The sequence below is a fragment of the Hippocampus zosterae genome, chromosome 19 (assembly GCF_025434085.1).
Source record: "Hippocampus zosterae strain Florida chromosome 19, ASM2543408v3, whole genome shotgun sequence".
NCBI lineage: Eukaryota > Metazoa > Chordata > Actinopteri > Syngnathiformes > Syngnathidae > Hippocampus > Hippocampus zosterae.
In genome coordinates, this window is record NC_067469.1 from 936,652 (window position 1) to 955,880 (window position 19,229).

Below are 19,229 nucleotides of genomic sequence, written 5' to 3' on the forward strand. Positions count from 1 at the left end.
ACTTTTGAACATTTACTGTATATTCATCAGTACTTTTAGTGTGTATGCTTTGTGTGTTTGGGCCCCAAACTTTGTGGTATATTGTGTTCAACATGTTTATGATGTCCGTGAATATGAGGAACATGCTAACGTTTTATTGACGAACGTAGTGTGCGTGCGTATCTTTCGTGCGTGTAGTTTGTGTGTGTGTTGGAGCTACCGCATTTTCTTTGAGATTTCGGGAGCGTGCGGTTGTTTTCCTTTTCCTGTCTTGTGAATGCGCGGGCACGTGGCGACGGCGGCGTGTGCGCGGCGCGCGCCGGTTCACGGGGGTTCATCGAGTTCAGCGTGACACCGCTGACTCCTTGGGCCCGCCCCCCGACAGCCGCCTTCCTTCGCCTCGGGCCAATGGCGCCGCGGCCACGCCCCGCCCCGCCGCCTATTGGCCGAGGCATGTTACACCTTTGCTGCCCATTGGTCGCCGCTCACCTTCTTTTTGTTTTTTTGTTTTTCCTCCTCTCCCCCCCCTCCCCTTTTCTCCCTCGCTTGGAGTTGTTTTTGTCTTTGGCGCGGCAGCTGAAGAGCGAGAGCCCGCCCGCGCGGCCGGCCGGCGTATCCTCCCGAGCAGTGCTTGCCCCGCGGATCCTCCCGGCGACTCTCGCTCGCCCAGCCATGCTGCTCTCCCGCCAGGTGAGACACAAGCATCCCGGTCCGAGCGGGCCGCTCCGCCTCTCGGTGCTTCTCTTCCGGTTGTCTCGGGCGAGTCATCTCTTCCGGTCATCTCGGGTCACCCGCACTCCAGTCGTCCTCACATGACGTTCATCCTCCTGGTCGACGTGATGATAATAACATGTTGACAAAGAGTTCGCAGGCTGCAGTCGCAACAACTTGCAGCTGGCGTGTTTACGCTTGTGGCACTTTCTCGAAATGTCTTCCAAAACCGACAAATAGCCCCAGACGTTGGCTGGCGACCACTCTGCTCTTTGTCTCGATGTAGCCTGACATTGACTGGTGGCCAGTCCAATTTCTGTGCCTTACATAGGCGGCTGGCTCTCAATCCATTGTTCATCTTCAAGAGCCCTGCCATTGGCCAGGGACCAATCTGCTCTTTTGTCTCCACGTGCCCCAAACGTCGATGAGCAACAAGTCAATTATTATGCGAGCTGCCGACCAGTTGTCGACATGTGCGAATACAGACCCACGTTCATCTCTGTGGCCCCGCCCTCTCCCCCATTTGTTTGTTGGTCAATCAGCACACAGGAAGGCAGTGACACGATGGGGTCCCGTGCTGTTTCTCTAAGTAACCTTTGACCCCCAGGTGGACTTGGAGGCGGCTGAGGCGCTGATCAGCATGAGCTTCTGGGGTCAAAGTTTGCCGGAGCCCCGCCCGCTGACTCCCACCCCCGACTCGTGTGACTCTGCCCCCACACACTCGCATGGCGCGGCCTCAGCCAACGAGATGGTGGCGTTGTCATCACTGGTGAGAGCGCGATGACACACTCTGACAAAACATTTGGGGGGGGGGGGGTGGGGGGGTCAGGTACTTATACGTGTTTTTCCTGGCTCCAACGGTGGTAAACCGTTTTGGATCACGCCCCCACCCCCAATGCCTCACACAATCTGGCATGCTGATGACACGATCCGTACTTGCAGTGCATGACTCCGCCTCGCAGTCCCGGCTCAGGTGAGGCCGAGGGCACCGCATCCGTCCCACGCCGCCCTCCCGATGACTCTGCTGCAACTTCGGCATTGCCGCCGGAGGACGGCACCGCTACGGCGACCGACGTGATACGGCGTCACACCGCCGACAGACTCGGCGCGCCACCCGTCCCCGCAAAGAATCCTCCAGCGTCTCGCCAGCTTTCATCACCGTCTTCCTCTCCGCCACCCCTCGTGTCGCCACTCCTGTGCCAGCTTTTCCCACTGGGTGGGCGTCCAGCGCTGGTCTCCACTTTGGTGCCGACGCGGGGCGTCTCCCTGCTGGGTTCGGCCATGCCGCAGGGTGCCGTCGTGCTGGTGGTTCCGCACGCCCGAACGCCAATGATGCCAGGCGGCGCCAAGCTCCTCCCACTTGCGCCGACACCGGTCTACTCGGCGCCGGGTGCCGGCGGCAGCGTCGGCCAGGACTTGACGCGACGACGCAACTACGTGTGCGACTTCCCAGGATGCCGCAAGACATACTTCAAGAGCTCACACCTCAAAGCGCACCTGCGCACGCACACGGGTAGGCCACATCCGCTTCTCCATTCTTGCTTTATCTACAGACTCATTGCGACTGAATAGTGAGATGACAAAAACGGATTCCTTGTTTCGACAGGCGAGAAGCCGTTCAGCTGCCGCTGGGAAGGTTGCGACAAAAAGTTTGCCCGATCCGACGAACTTTCCCGACACCGCCGCACACACACGGGTGAGAAGAAATTTGCGTGCGCCGTGTGCGCACGTCGCTTCATGCGCAGCGACCACCTGACCAAACACACGCGTAGACACGCCAGTGCTAAGAGGCCCGTCGCTGCTGCCGCCGCCTCCTGGACCGCCACTCAAGACTCGGGCGCACTTCCTCAAGGTCACTTCAGGGTGGGTTGAGGGGGAGGAGCCTCACAGATGCTTGAGTTGTATGTAGCTCCGCCTATTTTGTATTCCGAATCGTCATCACAACTTTTCAACTTTGACCTCGGACCGTCTGGTAGCTGCTGACGAACATTAGTGTCACACACTGGTGACCTTTTGCGCGGGGAAAAAAAAAATAATGTTGAAGAAGTTAACGTCAGCTCATGTCTTCTGGCGCAGGTCATAAAAACAAGCGCGTATCGTGTTCGGACTAAAACATGTGACGCAAAAAACACCTCACTCAGGATCTTTTTTTTTTTCCAACTTATCGACGACAACAAGATGGCGGCCAGCTGCTTGTTCACGGACACAAACGATAATGTGACATTGCACTACATTTTTTTTAAACGTGTAAAGCTTGTTTTTGTACTCTTTCCTGTCATGTTTGTATACAAGATGTTTACTTTCCTGTTGCATTTGTGTACCAAAGCAAAAATGTCATGATTGTTTCTTAATGACATGCATACGTGACCTTCTGTATATAATGTTATCTGTTGAGTATCTCCACCATAAACTGTTGATGTTCTCACTGTGATACTACCTACTAGTTATGATTGCATAAATATTTTGATGATGTAGCCTGGAAAGAAAATACCTCATGTTATTGCTTGTGTAGGAAAAAAAGTTGTTTTTTTAAATAATAAATTGTACCACAAGACATGATGTCGCTTTGCCTTGATGGTAAAGACAGAATATTGTTAGCATGGTTTACAATCAAAACTCCTTTTGTTTCTTTGACCTCGCAAACATTTTTTTGCAAAACCATCTCAAAGCTGGATTTCATACTATAGTATTTATTGAACAGCTGGGATAGGCTTCAGATCAAATTTACAATGGAAAAGTCTGGACTGAGTTGCTGTTCGAAGGTTCAAAAATACTACTTTTAGACTGACAATCGCAGTTGAGTGTTTTGTAAAGAGATGTTGGCGCACTTTTGTAAGACTAACTTCAATTTTGCCGCGGAATGGGGGTTGCGTGACGTAAGAGGGGAGTGTACATTCTGATTGGTCGTTCGGCCGCGTATCTTTTAAAGAGATAGCACAAGCTGCCCTCCTATTGGTCCGCAGCGTGCCGCGCGCCAAGGTTTCAAGAAAAGGCTCAGCAACCGCCTGACAATAGTCACTCCGCCGGCCGCTCGCTTCGGTTTGCTTTGCGTCTTCTCTTCGTGACTCTTCTTTCAGTTCAACTCCTTTGCGGTCGTGCGAAAATGCAGTCTGTTCGAGCGCCCCTTTCCGCCTCCAAGGAGAACAAGCTGAGGGCGGAAGTCGGCAGGATGTCGCTGGACAAAGAAAACACGGTGAGCGAGCGATATGCGAAGAAGTGGCCAAATTTTCCGAGTTGGGTTTGCTCAAGTCTCGTTTTGTGTCCGGCAGCCCCCGAGCCTGAACACGGCGCGCATCTTGGCGTCGAAAACTGCGCGCAAAATCTTCGCCGAGACGCCGGTAAGTGACGTCACAGGCCAGCCAACTCGGCTTTCCGCGGTTTGGTTTTCGGTTACTGTCGTCAACGTTGTTGTCGTTTACCGGCAACTCATCCCGCAAGCCAACGAACTCCGCGTTGGCTTGCTTCTTTTCCCCGCCATGCTTCTGCATGAATGAAATGGCGACCGTGAGCGATTTGCGTTTGTGTTCCAGCTCAAAGACGCGAAGAAGAACGGGAGCAGGGAGGTGGAGCCTCTGTTGAAGGACAACCCGCGCCGCTTTGTCATCTTCCCCATCCAGTATCACGACATCTGGCGCATGTACAAGAAGGCCGAGGCGTCTTTCTGGACCGCCGAGGAGGTTCGCCCGCACCCGCGCTCTCACCTGTCCGCACGGTGTGCTAACGTGTGCTCGTGCAGGTGGATCTGTCCAAGGACACGCAACACTGGGAAGTTCTGAAAGAAGACGAGAAGTTTTTCATCTCTCACGTGTTGGCCTTCTTCGCGGCCAGCGACGGCATCGTCAACGAAAACCTGGTGAGACGCGCGGCCCAATTGTTTGCTCAGCTGCCGGCGGGGAGCGGGCGAAAATGCTCACGCGCGGTGCTGCGGTGCGTCCACTAGGTGGAGCGCTTCACGCAGGAAGTTCAGGTGACGGAGGCGCGCTGCTTCTACGGCTTCCAAATCGCCATGGAGAACATCCACTCGGAGATGTACAGCCTCCTCATCGACACGTACATCAAAGACCCCAAAGAGAGGTCAGCTGACGATGATGCGTCGGCGTGCGGCGCGGCGCTCTGACGCCGTGTTTGAACCTTTTAGAGAATACCTGTTCAACGCCATCGAAACGATGCCGTGTGTCAAGAAGAAGGCCGACTGGGCGCTCAACTGGATCGGCAACAAGAACGCCCCCTACGGTAAAGAGCCGTCGTCTCGTCTGCCGACCGCTCGTCCGATGATTGATGGACGAGTTGCACCTGTCCCGCCTCCAGGGGAGCGCGTGGTGGCGTTCGCCGCCGTGGAGGGCATCTTCTTCTCCGGCTCCTTCGCCGCCATCTTCTGGTTGAAGAAACGCGGCCTGATGCCCGGACTCACCTTCTCCAACGAGCTCATCAGCAGAGACGAGGTCAGGGCCCGTCGTCATGGTCGCCGCCGCCGCCGGCGTGTCTTCCACGTTCGCGCCTCGAGCCCGCCATTGACGCGCTGCTGTGCTTTCAGGGTCTCCACTGCGACTTTGCCTGTCTGATGTTCAAGCACCTGGTCAACAAGCCATCCGTGGACACGGTAACGTCCATCATCAGGAACGCAGTGGAGATCGAGCAGGTGAGTGCCGGCCGCCGCTCGGCCGCCTTCCGTCCCTCTCCCCGCCTCTGACGGGCGGATCCCGCCGTTTCAGGAGTTCCTGACGCAGGCGCTGCCCGTCAAGCTGATCGGGATGAACTGCGAGCTGATGAAGCGCTACATCGAGTTTGTGGCCGACCGCCTCATGATGGAGCTCGGCTTCTCCAAGGTAAGCCCACGGCAGGAGACCGGGGAGGGATCGGGGGCGGCCGTCGTGATGAGAAGCGCAGGGGTCCAGACCTCAGCCGACAATGGGGGCTGAGCGCCGTCGCCGGCGTCCCGCCGCGGGGCACGTGGCCCGGCGGCGGGCGCCTGGGCGGCGACGCGACACAGACGCCTGACTGACCGGTCGCCGGGCCTTCGCAAACGCTTCTGGCGTCCCGTCCGTCCGTCTCACGGCCGTTTGTGGCTTTGCGTAGCTGTTCTGCGTGGAGAACCCCTTTGACTTCATGGAGAACATCTCGCTGGAGGGCAAGACCAACTTCTTCGAGAAGCGCGTCGGCGAGTACCAGAGGATGGGCGTCATGGCCACCAACAGCGACAACACCTTCACGCTGGACGCCGACTTCTGAGCCCCAACGCTCCCCGGCGGCGGCGCAGAAACCCCATGCAGTTTTTCCATCTTCTGCCAATCAGGCCGGAGATAAATTATCTGTACAGTTGATGTCAATTTGTTTTTATGAATTTTTATGCAGATTTTGTGCTTGTACATTGTGTTTACACGTTTTATTTGTATCTGGATAAAGTATGAAAATAAAAACACGAGGAAGCAGAACTGTAGTGACAAAGACGGAAAAAAACCGCCGTCTTTTCGAACAGCAAGAACACAAGTCACGTGATCGACGAGTTGAAATCACGTGACAGTGTGACGTCAGGCGGAAGTACGCTATTGAGCAAGTCCGGATACAATTCTCAGTAAACAAAACGACGACTTTGAAGAAGCAAAATGTCGATTAGTCAAAGCAGGCAAACGTTTGTCAAGCCGGTGAGTTTTGCTTTGTTTCGTGCTTAGCTTCAACCGAGACTACGACGTTGCTAATTTCGTTTTTTGACATTTTGAGGTCTGGTAACGCCCAACTAACTTGACGCTACGGTTTGAACCCTTTTTGCGCAACCACACAGAAAAAGCTTTCTATTTAATTTGTTCGCTTGAAACTACAATTGGTAGTTTTCGGTCACATTATTGGTTAAGAATAAAAAATGGCAAAAAACGGAAAGAAGACGCTCAAGTTTCCGACATCGGATTCACTGACTTTTTGTTTTGGGGCGTCGTCATTGTGGTGTAATTGTGTACAGCATGACGATAGAGTCGCTGGGCGACTACGTCATGAGTGTGCGCCGAGAGCGGGAGACGAGAGAGTGATTAGAGAGAGGATACGCGTTTCGGAAAAGCTCAATAAAGTTACCCACGTTAACACGACAGCTGGACTCACGTGTGCCTGACTTGATAACACGACAGTCATTCTCAATTTGAAAAATAAAATAAAAAATCCTGCACCGTTACCAGAGTGAATCTCTCGTCTGTGTCTTTGCCGCTCTTTACACGCTGACGATTCTCGGGCCTTCCGTACAGGCGCTTCCGTTCTCGTGGACCATCCGAGGTGGCCTCCTTCCCGGCGAGATGATCCTCATCCAGGGAGCGGTACCTTCTGATTCAGACAGGTCGGCTGCCTCTTCCTCACTCGCTAAGCTCTTCTTCCTCATCTTCCTATTCCTGACTCCACAGAGGGCTGCACAAGGTAGCCACGATCAATGTCAATGTTTTCGAAATCGCTTGTCGTCATCAGCTTGCTGATTTCAGGTCGTTGGGTTCTCGCGCGGTTGAACAACAAAGGAAGTCAACCGACTTGTCTCCTTTTGCGGCCGTGATGTTAGTCTAAGCAGCGCAAAGACAAGGAGAGGGAAATGGTCACAAAATGGTGGCGCCGTCTCCTCTCGGCAGGTTCCAGGTGGACCTGACGTGCGGCAGCAGCGTGCGGCCGCGCGCCGACGTGATCTTCCACTTGAACCCGCGCGTGAAGAAAGGTCAGGTGGTGTGTAACACGCTGCAGGCGGGTGAGTGGGGGCGCGAGGAGATTCTTCAGCGCATGCCCTTCGCCAGAGGCGCCCCTTTCGAGCTGCTGCTGCTCGCCCTCAGCGACCGATTCAAGGTGACCGCTCCGCTTCCCGCAAGTCCGCCGAGGCCGAACTGGACTGGAGTCAACTCGGCGGACGTTTAACCGATGCTAAGCTAATGGGCGCGACCGCCGCGGCTTCCAGGTGGCGGTCAACGGCGCTCACGTGTTGGACTACAAACATCGACTGGCGCTGGAGCGGGTCGACACGCTGGCCGTCTCGGGAAAGGTCCAAGTTGACGTGGTGGCTGTTCTGCAGCAATCTGTGAGCGCCCGCCAACGAGTCGGTGAGCAAAAGTCACGCCACGCCGCTCAACTCGTCCGGTTTTGCAGGCGCCTTCGCTGTCGGCCGGCGGGGATGCCGAGCGGCCGCGTTCGGCTGATGACGACGCAAGCTCGCGAATGCTCATCATGTCAGCTGACCCGGTGAAAAGAAACTTTATTTTTTTGCATTGTTCAGCCTTGAATAACATTTTGCATCAAAGTGCTCGCCGATTAAATTTCAGTGAACACAATGACGGATATTTTCAAATGTTTTTATTGTTGTAATTATGAAAACGTGCGTTTACGCGGGTCCTTGTGCAGCGCGGCGGCTTCCGAGGCGAGCTGTCCGGCGGACTCCGCGTGGGTAGCAGCATCGCCATTCGGGGACAAGTCAATCAAGGGGCAGAGAGGTACTTGCCCCCCACCCCCCCCCCACCCCTACCCCACAAAGGCGACCATGACAACGTGTGTGGTCGCTTCATTCCCCAGGTTCACCGTCAACCTGCGCGTGGGCGACGGCGACGACACGGCGCTGCACATCAACCCTCGCTTCAAACACAAAACGATTGTGCTGAACTCTTTCCTGAGCGGTTCCTGGGGGGCCGAGGAGCGGCGAGCGGACACCTTCCCCTTTGCGCCGGGAGCCTACTTTGAGGTCACAAAAACACGAGAGTGACTGATTGACAAGCTCCTACCCGCCATTTTGTTCACACCCGCCATGTTGTCATTCAGATGATCATCCGGTGTGACGCGGACTCGTTCCGCGTGGCCGTCAACGGCGTCCACCAGCTGGATTACAAATACCGAGTTCAGCACCTGCTCACCATCACACGGCTGCAAGTGACGGGCGACCTGTCGCTGATGGACGCCAGGATGATGTGATATCATTGCAAGGTGGAAAAACCGCTACTTCCTGTCAGGATGTCTTCTTGCTAACTGCACTGGCCTAAAATCAAACCTTCTCCAAATGACCACTCGCCACTGCTGCCTTATGTGCAACTTAAATGATATAACAAAGACGTAAACAGCATTAGCCTTCCGTATATAAATTAAAAACAATTTATAATAAAAAATCCCAGCATGCACCGGGACAAGTCATTGATTGGATGAGGTTTCCACTGATGCCGCCGGGACTCAGAAGTCGGCGTCCAGCGTGAAGGTGTTGTCGCTGTTGGTGGCCATGACGCCCATCCTCTGGTACTCGCCGACGCGCTTCTCGAAGAAGTTGGTCTTGCCCTCCAGCGAGATGTTCTCCATGAAGTCAAAGGGGTTCTCCACGCAGAACAGCTACGCAGAGCCACAAACGGCCGTGAGACGGACGGACGGGACGGCAGAAGCGTTTGCGAAGGCCCGGCGACCGGTCAGTCGGGCGTCTGTGTCGCGTGGCCCGGCGGCGGGCGGCCGGCGACGGCGCTCAGCCCCCATTGTCGGCTGAGGTCTGGACCCCTGCGCTTCTCATCACGACGGTCGCCCCCGATCCCTCCCCGGTCCCCTCGCCCGCCCGCCGGCTTACCTTGGAGAAGCCGAGCTCCATCATGAGGCGGTCGGCCACAAACTCGATGTAGCGCTTCATCAGCTCGCAGTTCATCCCGATCAGCTTGACGGGCAGCGCCTGCGTCAGGAACTCCTGAAACGGCGGGATCCGCCCGTCAGAGACGCGGAGAGGGACGGAAGGCGGCCGAGCGGCGGCGGGCGCTCACCTGCTCGATCTCCACGGCGTTCCTGATGATGGACGTCACCGTGTCCACGGACGGCTTGTTGACCAGGTGCTTGAACATCAGACAGGCAAAGTCGCAGTGGAGACCCTGAAAGCACAGCAGCGCGTCAATGGCGGGCTCCAGGCGCGAACGTGGAAGACACGCCGATGACGACGGGCCCCGACCTCGTCTCTGCTGATGAGCTCGTTGGAGAAGGTGAGTCCGGGCATCAGGCCGCGTTTCTTCAGCCAGAAGATGGCGGCGAAGGAGCCGGAGAAGAAGATGCCCTCCACGGCGGCGAACGCCACCACGCGCTCCCCTGGAGGCGGGACAGGTGCAACTCGTCCATCAATCACCGCACGAGCGGTCGGCAGACGACACGGGGAGCTCCCGGCTCTTTACCGTAGGGGGCGTTCTTGTTGCCGATCCAGTTGAGCGCCCAGTCGGCCTTCTTCTTGACACACGGCATCGTTTCGATGGCGTTGAACAGGTATTCTCTAAAAGGTTCAAACACGGCGTCAGAGCGCCGCGCCGCAAGCCAACGCATCATCGTCGGCTGACCTCTCTTTGGGGTCTTTGATGTACGTGTCGATGAGGAGGCTGTACATCTCCGAGTGGATGTTCTCCATGGCGATTTGGAAGCCGTAGAAGCAGCGCGCCTCCGTCACCTGAACTTCCTGCGTGAAGCGCTCCACCTAGTGGACGCACCGCAGCACCGCGCGTGAGCATTTCCGCCCGCTCCGCCGGCAGTTGAGCAAACAATTGGGCCGCGCGTCTCACCAGGTTTTCGTTGACGATGCCGTCGCTGGCCGCGAAGAAGGCCAACACGTGAGAGATGAAAAACTTCTCGTCTTCTTTCAGAACTTCCCAGTGTTGCGTGTCCTTGGACAGATCCACCTGCGCGAGCACACGTTAGCACACCGTGCGGACAGGCGAGAGCGCGGGTGCGGGCGAACCTCCTCGGCGGTCCAGAAAGACGCCTCGGCCTTCTTGTACATGCGCCAGATGTCGTGATACTGGATGGGGAAGATGACAAAGCGGCGCGGGTTGTCCTTCAACAGAGGCTCCACCTCCCTGCTCCCGTTCTTCTTCGCGTCTTTGAGCTGGAACACAAACGCAAATCGCTCACGGTCGCCATTTCATTCATGCAGAAGCATGGCGGGGAAAAGAAAAAAGCCAACGCGGAGTTTTGTTGGCTTGCGGGATGAGTTGCCGCTAAACGACAACAACGTTGACGACAGTAACCGAAAACGAAACCGCGGAAAGCCGAGTTGGCTGACCTGTGACGTCACTTACCGGCGTCTCAGCGAAGATTTTGCGCGCAGTTTTCGACGCCAAGATGCGCGCCGTGTTCAGGCTCGGGGGCTGCCAGACACAAAACGAGACTTGAGCAAACCCAACTCGGAATATTTTGCCACTTCTTCGCATATCGCTCGCTCACCGTGTTTTCTTTGTCCAGCGACATCCTGCCGACTTCCGCCCTCAGCTTGTTCTCCTTGGAGGCGGAAAGGGGCGCTCGAACAGACTGCATTTTCGCACGACCGCAAAGGAGTTGAACTGAAAGAAGAGTCACGAAGAGAAGACGCAAAGAAAACCGAAGCGAGCGGACGGCTGAGTGACTATTGTCAGGCGGTGGCTGAGCCTTTTCTTGAAACCTTGGCGCGCGGCACGCTTCGGACCAATAGGAGGGCAGCTTGTGCTATCTCTTTAAAAGGTACGCGGCCGAACGACCAATCAGAATGTACACTCCCCTGTTACGTCACGCAACCCCCATTCCGCGGCAAAATTGAAATTAGTCTTACAAAAGTGCGCCAACATCTTGTTACAAAACATTCAACTGCGATTTCCAGTCTAACAGACTCATTTGAACCTTCCAATGAAACAAGCTTGTCGATATTTTTAAGTGGAATTCCTCGTCAGAATTAAATCGTCGCTGTCCCAAACAGGAATGATAGCCGCCCTCCACTCGCTGTTATCGGCATTTGTATAGTACTCGAGGTAAAAACGAAGCTCATACACATGATTGGCACAAGTGACAGATCGTCAAACTTATCTTTGAAACATGCAGACGTGAATTTCTTTGTTGCACCTCGTATTGAATATCATGGACTTGTTTGATGCAGTTGTCTTGTGTGGCCAGCATACGATCCATCGAAAATAAGAAACACAGATGACGCCAAGCTAGAAATTTATTTCATTCAACAAGGAAGTAAAGCGACAGGCCCTTTCAAATATAAATGTCAAGAGATCCTTTTGCTGGTCGAGAGACAATTTGATTGAGGCTGACTGAAGGTCAAAAGAGATCCTTCATTACATTCGGTGACGTCATACAGCTGTGTGTGCACCGAGGCGTGTTGTGAAGATAATGGAAAGCAAAGAGCATGATTATTGTCCTCCACGCCGCGCTGCCTCGCCTGTGTCCTTCTGTGCCGGCAGGAAAAGACGGAGCGGAGTTAGCATGCACGCTTTCCGGATCGGGACCACTTTGGACTTAAAAGGCCACTTTGTCATTCACATCAAGCCGGTGGGCTCAGACGTATTCCTGCCGCCTGTAATTATCCTTCACCTCTTTAGGGGGCCGCCTGGAGGGCGACGCATGTGTCTTCTCCACCTCGGGGGTATCAACGCCAACCAAAGTTTTTTCCCGGCCATCGCGTCGCGCCTGCGGGAGGCACCGCTGCAGCCGGGCCAGGGCGAGCCCATCGAGCTCCGTGGGCGTCGGGTAGTCCGGCAAAGCCGAACCCGGACAGGACAGACAAAAGATGACGCCTCCTACCAAGAGGAAGCCGGCAGAGATGAAGGTAACGCAGAGTGCCCCCCCGGGCTGGTATTTGCTACCGTCGGGTTGTTGGGCACTCATGAAGGTGGCCAGCACCTCTGAGGTGAACCAGGAAGCGGGACCCAGGCACAGGGCACCGGCCAGGACAAAGCAACCCCCCGCCGCGACAGACGTGCGACCCTTGGCTCGGTGGCCGCCCCCCCAACGGGTGCACCGCAGCCCGACAGTGGCCAGGCCCAACCCGAAGACAGCCAGCGCGCACGACAGGACCATAGCGGCCCGGGTGGTCTGCACGTAGGGGGGCGGCACCAGCGAGGAGTTGGTGGTGGTGCAGCTGAAGACGCCGGTCCCGTACCACACGCAGTCCATCCACAGGCCCCGCGTTTGCCACATGGGGGCCACCATGCTGGACCACACCCTGATGCTCACCTGCCAGTTGGGCAGCAGCGTTGCCACCGTGGCGCCGACCGTGCCCAGCAGCGCCAGGACGAACGCCAGGATCTGCGCGGTGGCCGACGGCATCGCTCCGACCTCCAAGGCCCCGTGACGGGCGATTCCTGAAAAGAGGGGGGGGGGGCGGACATGAGCGCGACAACAGAGCAACAGAAAGCTGCATCGCCCTCACCTGCGCACGACCGCCGTGCTTCGCGAGGGCCGATTCCCGGCCGTCGCCCCGGCAACCACGCAAGCGCGCACAACGAGAGCAGTGGACTTGATGGAAGCGCTTCCCGTCTCACCTGAAGGTCACTGCCGGCCGAACGGTATCCGATCTGCTGGCTCCTCGTGACGGGACGTAGGCTGTCTATTTCCCACTCCGGTCCCTGTCCTGGTTTTGGCACCATGCAGAAGACCATTGGAAGGGACATTGGTGGCAGGGATGCTCCGGTCAGGTGAAGAAAAGTGACGAGTGGCTTTCGCTGATAAAAGCGTCGTCTTTTTGCAATCAAAGTCAGGCAGTCACGCAACCCTCTGCAAAACGCTGATAAGATCCCAGTCACCCCCCCGCACCCACCCGATCGCCAGTGACGGGACCCCGCGGTAGCCAACCGTTCCCCGCCCCCAGCCCGTTATTATCGTCTTATTACGCCCTTATCACCAAAATAAGGCGCTGCGCCCCGGTAGTCACCAAAAACTGCCCGAGCGCATTGGCGGCGCCAAACAACAGACCACCTTCAGCTTTGATGAGGTGACGGGCTCGCCGCAGTGATGTCATGCAGGCAAGACGCCGCACCTCTGGAGGCGGAGCCACTTCAGCGCCGTCGGCCAGTCGGCGTTGGAGCGCGAAACGGTGCTGCTGAGGTACCAACCCCGCCGATGTCCTCACGTCACGGGTTGTTAGCGTCCCCATCAGGAGCTCCATTATGAAACGGGAAATCTTTTGGCTTTCCCGTTTCAACTCATTTCGCGAGGCTTCCAATGCAAAAGTCCAGCAAGGCGCTTCGAGGAGAATTCCGTTGGAGAGCCGACACACGTCATCCATTAATCACCAACTCTGCAACCATTGTGAGCATCCATGAGAGTCGAGCCCTGCTGTTCATGATCCCGAGAGACCGTCTGGCAAGGGAAGAGGGAAAATCTGCAACCAAATGAAACCCATAATTGCATTGATGGAAATTTTGGTCTATACAAATCAAAATATTTTTGCTAGATTCTACATGGTACCACAACGGGACCCCCCCCCCCTACCACTGAGGTTTACAGATGCCGGCCCAAACGGGCCAGTGCAAATTTCATTAATAAATAGGAGCAGATTTTTTAATATTGAAGCTTTTTGAGTTGTATCCACTTAAATCGACCCGACATCACTGATCATATAGTGCCAAGGATTCCCCCCCACCCTCAAAATGAGAAACCGAGGTCATTCCATTTCACCATCATGTCTTTACCATATCCATTAACTTCATTTGAAGCCTGTGTTTGACCTTTCACCCCATGATCATGCCTGTAATTGCTTTACCATCTGGCACAAATGATAACCCCCTCCCCCGCTCCCCCCACCCAACCCAACAAGCCTCCAGCGCCACCCCAACCCCCCCTTCACTCGCACACTCCTCATCTGTGCGGGTCATGCTTTAGTGCGTGTGGACGAATGACAATGTTCAGTGGGTCACGTGCTTCTTCTCAGCTCGCTTTTCTTCCTCAAGAAGTCAAACGCCCCACAAAGGTGAAACAGTGTATTGCACTTGAATTTAAAAGATATTTCCACATAAGAGTCTCCCAAGGGTATCAAATGTATTTATTCGGCCAGTGTTTGAAATATACAATGTAGAATATAGGAAAATATTGTTCAAAATTGTTATAGGTTTACGGCTGGACTTTCACGTTTTGTGTCTTTTCGCAGGTGGTTGAAGCTCCGATTTGGACTGATTTTCTGCCTCGTCATCGTCGCTGTCCTCGTCTTCACAGTCGTCTTCGTCATCTGCAGCAGAGCGACAATTTGGCAACATGTATAATCAGCATTATTTGCAGTTTTAGCATTCAATCTGTCCCAACATTCCCTAAATGTACAATGGCTTTAAGCTTCTTGTCACTTGTTGTTGCCGCCTTGTACACTAGGTGGGGCTGGTGTCCTAACTAATTGACAGAATAAAGGCTGCTCTTTTAGCACAACACGGACCAGAAATAGGGATGGAAGGCAACACCATTAAAAGACAATGCCTGTGAAAACGAGAAGTGGCCGAGATTATTATTATTAGTATCAGTGCTCACCTGCTGCGAAGTCCCCAGCGAGTCTTTCCTTGTCCACGAGCTCGTTGAGAAGCTGCGAGACGTTCTCACCCATTTTGTGAATCCCCGCGATCAAGGACGTGAGCGTGTTCTCCACTGCAACGTTGATTTTGTCCACTTTGTGAGCTCTACCGTCTCTGAATTTCAACTCCGCTGAAAGAGTAAGTGTTGACGCCGCCATGTTTACTGCGCTCACGCACAGACTGCCTGCGAAAAAAAAAATATTAAGTATATAAAATAGCAAACATCTGTCTTGGGTTGTCACTCGTTACAAATCAAATGTTTATGTTTTTCAGTTTATTACTCTCCTCACCAGCGGTTTAACTTTAACCTCTGTGTAGCGCCAAATTAAATTGCGGAAGTAAACCGGATGTTGTCGTCGGAAATTGGCCAGTCATAGACATAAGACTTTCATAGATTCCACCCTGAACGGCTATTAAGCAGAAAATGCTTGATATTCATTCCGAATACCAAGTTAATGTTCTTACATCAATCATGTTAGTAAAACATGTATATAAATACAAACGTGTTGCACAGTCCGCGTATAAACGCAACGTTGACACATCTAATATGGCGGTCGCCATCGAAGCGTATCTATTTCTGACAGTCTATGGCGGTAGTTAGAGCGTGAGAGAGCACAGTCGTAGCGTGCGTGAATGTAGCTAGACAAATAATGAGCCATTAATTTGCACTGTTGCCCCACTGAGCTTTCGAACACAAGACTTCCACCGGTAAGACCATTTTTATTCTGGCCAGTCCTGGTCTGTATTTGGCATTCTGCACAGGTAGTTTGGTTATTCACCAGGAGGCTAACTAACTAGCGTTACGTCCAGATTAGCGTGCTTGTTGCATCCAGTTGTAAATACGGCTGGACTGATTTTTTTCGATCCTCTTCAGTGGGAGTGCAACTTGATGTTGTATTCAGGATGATGGAAAATATTGCGGTTTGGGTGACAGGTTGTGATCCTTGTTCAGGAGATGTACGGGTAGATGCTGATTTTTTAGTCTTCTTGTTCTACTGCGACGCATGCCAGATTCTTAATGTCAGCTTTTGGTCTACTTGTCCTCCCGAGAAAAAGGTGCGCCTGGCCAAGATGTCCGAGGAGCAGACTGTGTCTTTGGTGGACGTCCTGCAGGAGGACGAGGAGCTGGAAGAAGAAGCGTCTGCCGTGTTGGCCGGAAGCGACTCGGACCACTGCTCCTATCCTCGGGTAAGCGCCGGAAACTTCCCATCAAGGAAGCAACTCCCTGAAATGGGATGTTATTTCCAAGATTGGTCAACAAACAAATCAATTTGGGTTTCCCCAAGTCAAAGCGGCTCTTTCCAAGGCTGCGGTTTACACTTACAAAACGCCGAGTTAGCGAGTCTGCTTCTGCAGAGCATGACAGAAATCAGAGAATGACTCTTGACAGACTGAAATGTGGACAATATGAAGTTCAACAACCATTAATTGATTATCAAAATAGTTGTCGATTCATTTGAGAGTCAATGAATCGAGTAATCGTTGGACCTGTAGTACAAATTAAATAAATGTTTGTCTCTTGGTGCGTGGGTGTGCGCTTGCGCAGGGCTACGTGAAGCGTCAGGCCCTGTACGCGTGCAACACGTGCACCCCGAAAGGAGGTCAAGCAGCCGGCGTGTGCTTGGCGTGTTCCTACAAGTGTCACGAAGGCCACCACCTGTTTGAGCTCTACACCAAGAGGTGACCACATTTTCACCTTCACCCGCCCTAAACGCACTCGGTGATGGACGAACGATCAAGTCCATGTCGATGTTCTCTTCAGGAACTTCCGCTGTGACTGCGGAAACGGCAAGTTTGCAGACGCGCCATGTAAACTCTTTCATGTGAGTCACGGGACAGCCCGCATCCCCCTACGAACACTCGTCCTCAGACATCCTGAGATTTTTTTTTTTTTTTGCGGCAGGACAAGGATGACGTCAACAGCCTGAATAAATACGGCCACAACTTCTTTGGCGAGTACTGCACTTGCCGCCGGCCGTACCCTGACCCAGAAGACCAGGTGACCCTCTCGATGCGCCTGCGCCCGCTAAAGAGACTTCTGCTGACTTTCCCATTACGTCTCTCGTCAGGTTGAGGACGAAATGATCCAGTGCGTCTTGTGTGAGGACTGGCTGCACGGCCGGGTGAGATCTCGCGGACCCGCTCGCACACATCTGTTAAAAGCCCCATTTGTCGCTTTGCAAAATGCATCCCGCTGGATGGGTGGCTCGTAGCGTCCCCGTACTAAGCGTTTTGGGCGTGTGCCTGTTCAGCACCTGGGCTGCCAAGTTCCAGATGGCGCCGAGCTGCAGGAGATGATCTGCGAGTCGTGTATGAACGCAAACGAGTTCTTGTGGAGCTACGCCGCTCGGCTGGCAGGTGAGCGGCTGGTCCGTCCCCCGCGATGACCTCGCGGATCGCGAGGAAACGCCTCCCCGGGCCGGCTGACCCGCCTCCGATGCAGTTCCAGGTCACGCGGTGGAGTCGGAGACGGGGCGGGAGGCGTGCGCCGACGCCGTTGCGGCCGACCAGGTGACGTCCTCGTTATCGCGGCGCCCCGCCCCGTTGAAGGCGGACGAGGCCGCCGAGCCGCGCTGTAAACGAGCTCGTCCGGAGGCTGCCGACGAGCCTGCTTGCAGACTGAAGGAGCTGGAAGCCGCCGGCGTCGAGCGGCTCCGGCGCGGAGCCGTCTTTTGGCCTTCGGGGTGGCGCTCCGAGCTGTGCCGCTGCCGGGGCTGTCAGGTGCGAGCCAGCCGGGCCCGCTTCCTGCCGGCCGCGGGCGCTCACCCGTCTCGGCGTGTGTTCAGGGGAGGCTGGCGGAGGCGGGGCTCTCCTTCCTGCCGGACGAGTCGGACACGGTCTTGGCCTACGAGACCAAAGGCAAGCGCGAGGAAGGCGGCGCGCCGGCTCACGACCCGCTCATGTCGGCGCTGGACAGCCTCAACCGCGTCCAGCAGCTGGAGATCATCCACGGTAAAGCCCGCCTTCCGGCCGCCGTCCGGCCGCCGCCCTGGCACCGCGCTGACGCCGTTGCGCTTCCTGTCAGGCTACAACGACATGAAGAGCGAGCTGAAGGACTTCCTGCAGACGTTTGCCACTGAAGGGAAGGTGAGCGGCTTCACCGAGACAAACGTCGTGCTTTCGCGCTAAGGAACTGAGGAAGTGAGTTGAAGGGGTCGAGTTAGCTCCCGGTCGTGCTGTCGCGTCATCCTGCCCTCAAGGAACAACGTGCTTTGGCGCCATCTGGCGGCAATTACGAGTCGGTGCAATGCACCGATTTGACGCCCGCTGTATGCAGACATTGATGCGACCTTTCCCTCGTCCTAGGTCGTGACCTCCGACGACATCCGTCAGTTCTTTGAGCGGCAGCAAAGTCGCAAAAGAAGACAAGCGGACGGCCACTTCAACTGCGTCTGACGCCCGCCCGCTTTCGACCGCCCACCTTTTCCCTGCTCTTGCTTTTTTTTTCCTCATTCCAAGCGGTTTTCTCGCCTTCCCTTTTGCAAGCAAATAAAAACCGTCCACGCTGGAAGTTTTGGGGATTGGGCTTCTTCTTTTTTTTTTTTTTTTTTTGACTTCAAACTCATCGCACCAGTAAATGATACGTGACAGCAGGTTTGACCTTTGACCTCATCGCGGCTGCATTCAGAAGGAAGCCCCGAGTCAAACTTTGGTGGGATCCCCGACCAAAGCGCCGCTTCCACTTTTGCGCCCGAGCACACGCGGAAGGCCGCTGTCGCATTTCTTGCCGCTGTCAATCAAACTCATCCAAAGATCGTAACTCGTTCTTGTTGTTGGGCTCTCCCAATTTTTGCATTCCACTTATTTGGGTCCAAATGACAAATGCGTCACCTCATTTAAGATGATGAAGCTTAATTTCAGGTTGTTAGTGAAACATCTTAAAATTGGTCTTTTCAAAGGTTAGTCAATGCAAAAGCAAAACCTAAGTCACCCCCCCCCCCCCACACCCCCAAAGTACAGTACTACCATGTACCGGGGCCATGTGTTTCTTCAAACACGTTTCCATCACGTCAGGTCTTTTCTTCTGTGGACAAAATGTAATCAACTGTTCTGTTGACTCTGGCGTCCCCCCACCCACCCCCGCCCCCCCTCGTTTCCCCCACTTATCTTTAAATCCCCCACCCACCAGTGTATGCGAGCAAGCAAAAGACGATCTGATGCGAGGGTGAGCGGCGCCGGCATCAGAATGGCGCTGAAGAAGGAGGCGGCGGGTCTTCTGCGCGCTCCCAAGGCGCTTTGGACGACGGCGGGCGCGGCCTCGATCTTCAGCAAACCCCC

The 19,229-nt window shown here is 54.8% G+C and overlaps 8 protein-coding genes across 9 annotated transcripts in view; 4 read left to right on the forward strand and 4 right to left on the reverse strand.

Moving 5' to 3' along the window:
* Positions 1 to 103: 103 nt before the first annotated feature.
* Positions 104 to 2,846, forward strand: LOC127592690 (Krueppel-like factor 13). Its single transcript, XM_052053643.1, has 4 exons — positions 104 to 669; positions 1,298 to 1,459; positions 1,633 to 2,203; positions 2,297 to 2,846. Exons 1-4 carry the CDS (start codon positions 388 to 390, stop codon positions 2,560 to 2,562), a joined length of 1,281 nt encoding a protein of 426 aa, XP_051909603.1. The 5' UTR covers positions 104 to 387; the 3' UTR covers positions 2,563 to 2,846.
* Positions 2,847 to 3,647: 801 nt separating this feature from the next.
* Positions 3,648 to 6,122, forward strand: LOC127592692 (ribonucleoside-diphosphate reductase subunit M2). The gene is made up of 10 exons (XM_052053645.1): positions 3,648 to 3,883; positions 3,960 to 4,028; positions 4,221 to 4,367; positions 4,427 to 4,543; positions 4,631 to 4,764; positions 4,829 to 4,923; positions 4,999 to 5,132; positions 5,225 to 5,329; positions 5,403 to 5,516; positions 5,767 to 6,122. Exons 1-10 carry the CDS (start codon positions 3,794 to 3,796, stop codon positions 5,917 to 5,919), a joined length of 1,158 nt encoding a protein of 385 aa, XP_051909605.1. The 5' UTR covers positions 3,648 to 3,793; the 3' UTR covers positions 5,920 to 6,122.
* Positions 6,123 to 6,157: 35 nt separating this feature from the next.
* Positions 6,158 to 8,613, forward strand: LOC127592693 (galectin-8-like). The gene is made up of 8 exons (XM_052053646.1): positions 6,158 to 6,332; positions 6,921 to 7,009; positions 7,290 to 7,497; positions 7,607 to 7,726; positions 7,795 to 7,887; positions 8,047 to 8,135; positions 8,215 to 8,380; positions 8,458 to 8,613. Exons 1-8 carry the CDS (start codon positions 6,294 to 6,296, stop codon positions 8,605 to 8,607), a joined length of 954 nt encoding a protein of 317 aa, XP_051909606.1. The 5' UTR covers positions 6,158 to 6,293; the 3' UTR covers positions 8,608 to 8,613.
* On the reverse strand, positions 8,380 to 11,016 carry LOC127592691 (ribonucleoside-diphosphate reductase subunit M2-like). Its single transcript, XM_052053644.1, has 10 exons — positions 10,864 to 11,016; positions 10,719 to 10,787; positions 10,379 to 10,525; positions 10,203 to 10,319; positions 9,984 to 10,117; positions 9,825 to 9,919; positions 9,608 to 9,741; positions 9,426 to 9,530; positions 9,239 to 9,352; positions 8,380 to 9,012 (listed from the first exon to the last, which is right to left on the reverse strand). The coding sequence occupies exons 1-10, from the start codon at positions 10,951 to 10,953 to the stop codon at positions 8,860 to 8,862; spliced, it is 1,158 nt and encodes a 385-aa protein (XP_051909604.1). The 5' UTR covers positions 10,954 to 11,016; the 3' UTR covers positions 8,380 to 8,859.
* A 580-nt stretch (positions 11,017 to 11,596) lies between these two features.
* On the reverse strand, positions 11,597 to 13,227 carry LOC127592695 (claudin-20-like). Its single transcript, XM_052053647.1, has 2 exons — positions 12,939 to 13,227; positions 11,597 to 12,758 (listed from the first exon to the last, which is right to left on the reverse strand). Exon 2 carries the CDS (start codon positions 12,721 to 12,723, stop codon positions 11,953 to 11,955), a length of 771 nt encoding a protein of 256 aa, XP_051909607.1. The 5' UTR covers positions 12,724 to 12,758; positions 12,939 to 13,227; the 3' UTR covers positions 11,597 to 11,952.
* A 1,191-nt stretch (positions 13,228 to 14,418) lies between these two features.
* si:dkeyp-55f12.3 (uncharacterized protein LOC568418 homolog) lies at positions 14,419 to 15,363 on the reverse strand. The gene is made up of 3 exons (XM_052053014.1): positions 15,233 to 15,363; positions 14,911 to 15,131; positions 14,419 to 14,620 (listed from the first exon to the last, which is right to left on the reverse strand). The coding sequence occupies exons 2-3, from the start codon at positions 15,107 to 15,109 to the stop codon at positions 14,520 to 14,522; spliced, it is 300 nt and encodes a 99-aa protein (XP_051908974.1). The 5' UTR covers positions 15,110 to 15,131; positions 15,233 to 15,363; the 3' UTR covers positions 14,419 to 14,519.
* A 144-nt stretch (positions 15,364 to 15,507) lies between these two features.
* LOC127592332 (putative E3 ubiquitin-protein ligase UBR7) lies at positions 15,508 to 18,462 on the forward strand. 2 transcript variants are annotated; one of them, XM_052053000.1, is made up of 11 exons: positions 15,508 to 15,659; positions 16,008 to 16,139; positions 16,498 to 16,631; positions 16,714 to 16,774; positions 16,855 to 16,950; positions 17,021 to 17,074; positions 17,204 to 17,309; positions 17,395 to 17,672; positions 17,738 to 17,903; positions 17,977 to 18,038; positions 18,258 to 18,462. In XM_052053000.1, exons 2-11 carry the CDS (start codon positions 16,023 to 16,025, stop codon positions 18,345 to 18,347), a joined length of 1,164 nt encoding a protein of 387 aa, XP_051908960.1. In that variant the 5' UTR covers positions 15,508 to 15,659; positions 16,008 to 16,022; the 3' UTR covers positions 18,348 to 18,462. The 2 variants fall into 2 exon arrangements, with proteins under 2 accessions (XP_051908960.1, XP_051908962.1); XM_052053002.1 differs by having other exon boundaries at positions 15,513 to 15,659; positions 16,002 to 16,139.
* Positions 17,971 to 19,229, reverse strand: part of cd2ap (CD2-associated protein) — a 157,567-nt gene continuing 156,308 nt past the window's right edge. Inside the window, exon 20 of the mRNA XM_052052992.1 lies at positions 17,971 to 17,980. The gene's annotated coding sequence lies outside the window, so the exon portion shown is untranslated. The remainder of the gene's footprint in view (positions 17,981 to 19,229) is intronic.